General features: G+C 40.7%; 1 protein-coding gene across 1 annotated transcript in view; it reads left to right on the top strand.

Moving 5' to 3' along the window:
- Positions 1-903: 903 nt before the first annotated feature.
- The window catches only part of CFAP47 (cilia and flagella associated protein 47), a 261,050-nt gene continuing 255,953 nt past the window's right edge, over positions 904-6,000 (top strand). The window contains exons 1-3 of the mRNA XM_066545467.1: positions 904-1,065; positions 3,610-3,761; positions 5,807-5,922. Of these exons, the coding sequence (XP_066401564.1) occupies positions 904-1,065; positions 3,610-3,761; positions 5,807-5,922 (430 nt within the window). The remainder of the gene's footprint in view (positions 1,066-3,609; positions 3,762-5,806; positions 5,923-6,000) is intronic.

Genomic DNA, 6,000 nt, shown 5'->3' with positions numbered 1-6,000 from the left:
AATTATTACTACTCTAATTGTATTACTATTTTTATAACCTTTTTATTACTATTAAACTTTTAACATTTTTTTAAAAAAGTGATTGGCGTTTTTCACATCAGGTATGTCCTTAGTGGTAAATCCCATCCTGGGCTGTGCTGGGAGGAGTGTGGCCAACACATGGAGGGAGGGCATGCCCCTGTCCTTGGCCCTGGTGACACACCTGCAGTGCTCAGGTCTGGGCTCCTCAGCACAAGAAAAACAAGGAGCTCTTGGAGAGGGTCCAGCAGAGACCACAAAGATCATGAGGGGTCTGGAGCATCTCTTATGAGGAGAGATGGCAGAAGCTGGGCCTGGTTAGTCTGGACAGAAGACTTAGAGCAGATCTCATTTGTGCACATAAATATCTCAAAGTGGGTGCCAAGAGGGTGGTCACAGACTCTTCAGTGCTACACAGGGACAGAACGAGGAGCAAAGGCCATAACTAACACAAAAGAAGTTCTGCCTCAACATGAGGAAAAACTCTTATGTTGAAGGTGCCGGAGCACTGGAACAGGCTGCCCAGGGAGGGCAAGAAGTCTTCCTGTCTGGAGACACTGAGACTCCACCTGAACACGCTCCTTTGACACCTGCTCCGAGCCCAGCAGGGCTGGGCCGAGCCGAGCCGAGCCGAGCCGGGCCGGGCCGAGCCGGGCCGAGCCGAGCCGAGCCGAGCCGAGACGGGCCGGGCCGAGCCGAGCCGAGCCCAGCCCATCCCTGCCCCTCCGGACCGAGCCGAACCCAGCCGGACCGAGCCGAACCCAGCCGGACCGAGCCGAACCCAGCCGAGTTCAGCCGAGCCCGCCCTCGTCTCCTGCTCCCATTGGTTGGTTTTGCCGCGTCCGTTGCTAGGCGGCCGTTGCTAAGCGGGCGGCCGGGCGGGCCATGGCGGAGCGATGGCGGGACGTGTGCGGGGTGCGCATCGCCCCGGCCCAGCTGCGCTTCACCGACGCCGTGCCGGGGAGCTCCTACCGCGCCGCGCTCACCGTGCAGAACCTGCGGGCGGGCGCCTGCCACCTGCGGCTGCTGCCGCCACAGGAGCCCCAGGTGAGGGCCGGCCGCGAGGGAGGCGGCGGGGCGTGCCCGCGGCCGCCCCTCTGCGGGCAGCGGCCTCGCACCGCTCCAGCCTGCGGGAACAGCGGCAGAACGAAGAGAACCCTGAGCTTCACGATTCTCTGTTCTCCCGAGGCTGTGAGAAATTTAGAGGGAGCTTCCTTCTTTCCGAAATCCATAGTTTTACTACAAATAAATAGGCTTTCCTTACTACATCAGCCATTAACATTTGGACTTGATGGTGCTTGGAGGTCTTTTCCAGCCTGAGTGGTTCTGTGATCTAGTCCCAAATCCTGCTTTGTGCACCCCAGAATTCATCCCGCAAGAAGCCCACGAGTCCTTGTAACTTCAGGGAACACTCTGTAAAAATGGGTCACTTTGCTGTGCTGTGAACACCAAATCTGAGAAGTGACAGCTCTCTTACCTCATTTCTAAGTTGTATACTTTTAAGATTTTTTTGACTGGGGTAGTTCCCTTGTGGTACTTGCTTGCTGAGAGCTTTCTCAGAAAAGAGGAGGTTGAAGCTTTCTCAGAAAACAGGAATTTTAAGCTTTCTCAGAAAAGGGGACGTTTGCAATATTTTCTCAAGATAGTATGATTGCTATTAATAACATCTGATAAATTCTGGAAAAGTCATTGTGTTGCCAGGCCTTTTAAAGGCAAATGCCTCTCTACAATTCTAACCAGTTGATTCCTTGTAACCCATGTGGCACCAGCAAAAGCCTGCTGTGGTTATTGGTTTATTGTTTGTAAATTATGCCAAAATTCAGATCAAAAGGTTGGGTTGAATTGACATCAGGGGTTGAACAGAAGCTGATGTTGCCTTTTGTTCATGGCAGCTTGAACTATGAATAATTCAGGATAGTCATCAATCTGATTTTCAGACAATTGAAGTACCTTGGGTAATTTCACTATCTGAGTAGTGAGCCTTTCTTTTTGAGGGCAAGAGTGGCAGCTTGATTCTTATTAAACTGAAGCTGAAGACTACAGTTTAATAAGAATGAGCTGGAAACTGTTGAGAGTGCTTGATTTGGTAGGGCTGTGCTTGTTCTGTTTTGTTGCTTTTCATTAGCCTTATCACTTTTTCATGTGCTACAGAAGCAGAAAGGCAGAGTCAGTTTTAGAAAAGAAAAAGGTAACTGAATCATAGTTTTGTGGTGTTTCCCTCTGTGATTAACTCTTGCCTTTTGCTGTGTATTTTTATATCATGTACAGGCACTGTACATGAGATTTACCCAGATGACAGCTAGGGGACAAGATTCCACTTCACACCCTCAGCTCCAGAGAGGTCTGTTGTGTTGCCCCTTCTCATTCCCAGACCTGGTGTTGCTGTCTGTGGTTACAAGGCTCTGAAGTGTATAACACCTCTGAAATACATTCTGGTGCATTACATGCACAGAGTGCATGCACTGAGAAATAACCTTTCTTCAGCTGTCATAGCGCATGGCCAAGAAATGCCTTCCAAGGAATAAAGCTCACAAACAGTTTTCCATAGGCTTCATTGAATGTTCCTACTACAAAATACTAATTTTGCCTTGTATAAAATGAATATGTTTGGATGTTTAAGTCTTTGTAGAGAACAGGTAGATTCTACACACCTCAGAATTAAAACATGGCTACTCTTTCAATATCACACCCATAATCATGATGTGCATGACATAAATCTCCTTCAGGTGAGATACTGCTATGAGGATTCTAAAGGAATAGAAGAAGATGCTTGGGCAACAGAAGCAGCAAGTAGTAAATTATGTTTGCATATTTAAAACATAAACTACAACAGAAAATTTAGAGAATACTGGGAAGACTGTCTTTCAAAAATAAAACTTATTTAAACTGGACATAAAGAGCAGAAGCCCACCATGCATGGGGTAATGGAAATTTTAAGGAGACTGAACCACCAGAGAAGCTCTAGATTTACTTTGAGGCTTTCCTAGGAATGTGGGAAATGCTGGATTTCCCTCTATGTGCTAGTGGGTTACTTGTTTCTTCTGTTCAAGGAAAGGTGTGGGAGGTGTTTTATTTAAACAGATGCTTGCTGACAACAAGTCCAGTTGAGTGCTTTCCATCCTTCTGAATTTTTTCTCTTTCATTTGACTCCCAACACTGGAGGTGCCTTGGGCTTTTCAAGCAGATTTTCAATGAGCAGTGAGACTTTCTGTTGATTTCAATCAGACCTAGAGGAAACTCTTACCTTCTCCCCTTTTGTTGCTGCTTTGAACTGAGACTTAATCCTTATTATTTTCTCGGGCACTAAAAATATTCTTCACTGAGTAACAGCTGATTTAATTTTGCTTCAGAAAGTTTTTTTGCAGTTCTCTTGGAAGGACTAGAAAATTTAGCTAATTCATTCTGTCTTTCTCTTCCTATAAAAAGTCTGAACAATAAATAGGGAGGTGAAATGATAAAATCCTGCATATAAGTTCATGGTAAGTTTTAAATCAATCTTTATGTTCTTCTGAAAATAAACTACATGCATATCCTTCTTAATCTAGAAATGTGTAACAATTAAAAACACTTTTTATTTTTTTTTAATTGCAGTTTAAATTGTTTGTGGAAAATCCAGAAAAACTCCTTGCATCTGGACTTCAAGTGAAAGCTGTTGTGGAATATACTCCCAAGTGTGCAGAAAATCTTCAGGATAAACTAACTCTTTTAGTAGATGATGACATAGTTCATATCCCCGTGCTTGGGTATGGTATTTAAAAGTTCACGAGCTGCTGTTGATATTTGCAGTTTAATGTTGTGGAAAGTTTACTTCTGTATGTCAGTTATGGCGTTCTAATTATTCTGTCAATTGCATAGAAAACAAACAGTAAATATTCTTAGAAAAGAAAGATTTTTCTTTTTTTTTTTTTCAGAGCAGTGCATGGTTAAGAAATTCATTGGGATGATATCCCTGTAAAATCATAGTCTGGATTTTTAGTTTTGCCTTATTCTAACTTTCTTATGATGTTGATAATTTTGAGTGCTGTATTATTAGACATGTCAACAACTGCTCTTAATGTCTTCTGTTCATACTGAATCACTGATATAGAACACTTTACAGTAATTGTCCATAACAGTTGCAAATCTGGATTATAGGGAAACATATCTTGCCTAATTCTAAAAACACAGTGCATGTTCTAGAGCAATGTCACTTATTCAAGGATTTTTGAAAATTTTTATCAGACTAGTATTGTGCAGGTAAAGCCACTTAGGATGATAATGTTACTGGTGACTCCTTTCTGGAAAGGACTTGCAGTAGATTAAAGTATTTCACATCTTCATGTTTAAGTGTCTTTTGCAGGGGAAACACTGACAGGCTTTAATAATTATTTTTTTATGTGTTTGGAAAAACAAGTTTTCTTTATGATTTTTGTAATCAGCATTTTACAAAATGTGTTTTGTGTCATGCAAAAGCAGTAAATTCCAGCTTCATGGAAAAACCCCAACCAGCAAACCAAAGCAAAAAAATAAACCTCACACTGTATTAAAACACTAACCCCAAACCTTTTAACTTGACTACCTCCTTTTTGCAGGTCTGTATCTATTAGAAAATCTCATTGCTTTTAGAATGTATGCTTATTTCTGTCCACTTGGGAAAGGAGACACTTGTATCTTGAGAGAAGAAATACTTCTGTTTCATTCTTCCAATAAAACTTCTTGTAAGAATGTCTGGATACTTGGAAAGTAAAATTTTTACAATTGTTTTGAGTGTCCTCTAGCTTTGATAGCTAATTCCTATTTTTTTTTTTTGGTATATTTTTGCCACATCCTGGTCTAGCATCATGTCTTTCAAGAATTTATGAAATATTTTTTTACATTACAATTAATTATCAAAGAGAATTAAAAAGTGTATTGAAACTCCTAGAAGCAAATTCTGTGGTGGCATTTCTTGATTAATTTTTTTCTCTGTCCCTTCCTTCCCCTTCCCTTTCCCTTTATGCAATAGAGTATTTGGGCAGGGTCTACCTTGCTTGACCTATTATATTTATTCTTCTTCTTCTTCATTATTACTTCTGTACTGTATGTGACACAGATCAGGAGATGGAATTGCTCCTGCAGGTTCCTGTTTGTGGCTTAGAGGAGATAGACTGCTGTGCTGATGTAGAATTCCAATTGATTTGAAACACAGTTTATATGAGATCACAGGTGTCATTGTATTAAAAATTAGAGTCTTTAAAATACAAGTTTCCTGAGGCATGATCTTTCCATTGTGGCTCAAAAGTACCCAATACAGTGATGTCATCTCACTGGCTGAGGCTCCTAAATAAATAATAGCAGTAGCTCATGGCTTGTGTCATTACCCACTTCTGTCTGTTGTTGAAGTCACATAAAGTATGTATCAAACACAAAACTGTAAACTGGAATTACTTCTCTGCTTTTAGTTCAGGCAGCTCATAATGAATTATTTGGTCTTATTTTGTGATGCAACTAACTCAGAATAGTTTTACTTAAAATACTGTAATGAAGTATTTAAAATGAAATAGAAATGTGTGCATTCAATTTTGACTAATCATTTATAGCTATATTGTTTTAAAGTTGGAATACTAAGTCATTAAAAAGACTGATAGATAAGTACCTCTCTCTTAGATCTTCCCTGTGTATACTGTAGAGCTGAAGTGAGTTGCCAAAACCTTGATAGAACTAGTACAAAAAAAGAACTCTCTTCCACTGGAGTGCTTAGTCAAATTTCTTTTAAAATGCAAAGGTATTTTCAAGTTTTGGGAAATAATATGTTATCTTTTCTCTGCAGATTGATTCCGTACTGTGATCTGGAAATACAGTCAGAGGTTGATTTTGGTGAAATGATTGCAAACAGTAAACTAGTTACTAAACAGATTAGTATTTCTAACCATGGAACAATTGCAGGTAAATATTTAGTATGCATTAAATCATACAAATATTTTACTTTACTGAAAAAAGTAATTTTATGCAAGTCAATACTTC

This window comes from Molothrus aeneus, chromosome 2, assembly GCF_037042795.1.
Source record: "Molothrus aeneus isolate 106 chromosome 2, BPBGC_Maene_1.0, whole genome shotgun sequence".
Classification (NCBI taxonomy): domain Eukaryota; kingdom Metazoa; phylum Chordata; class Aves; order Passeriformes; family Icteridae; genus Molothrus; species Molothrus aeneus.
The sequence above is the reverse complement of the archived record's forward strand: the minus strand, read 5'-3'. Positions and strand labels throughout refer to the sequence as shown.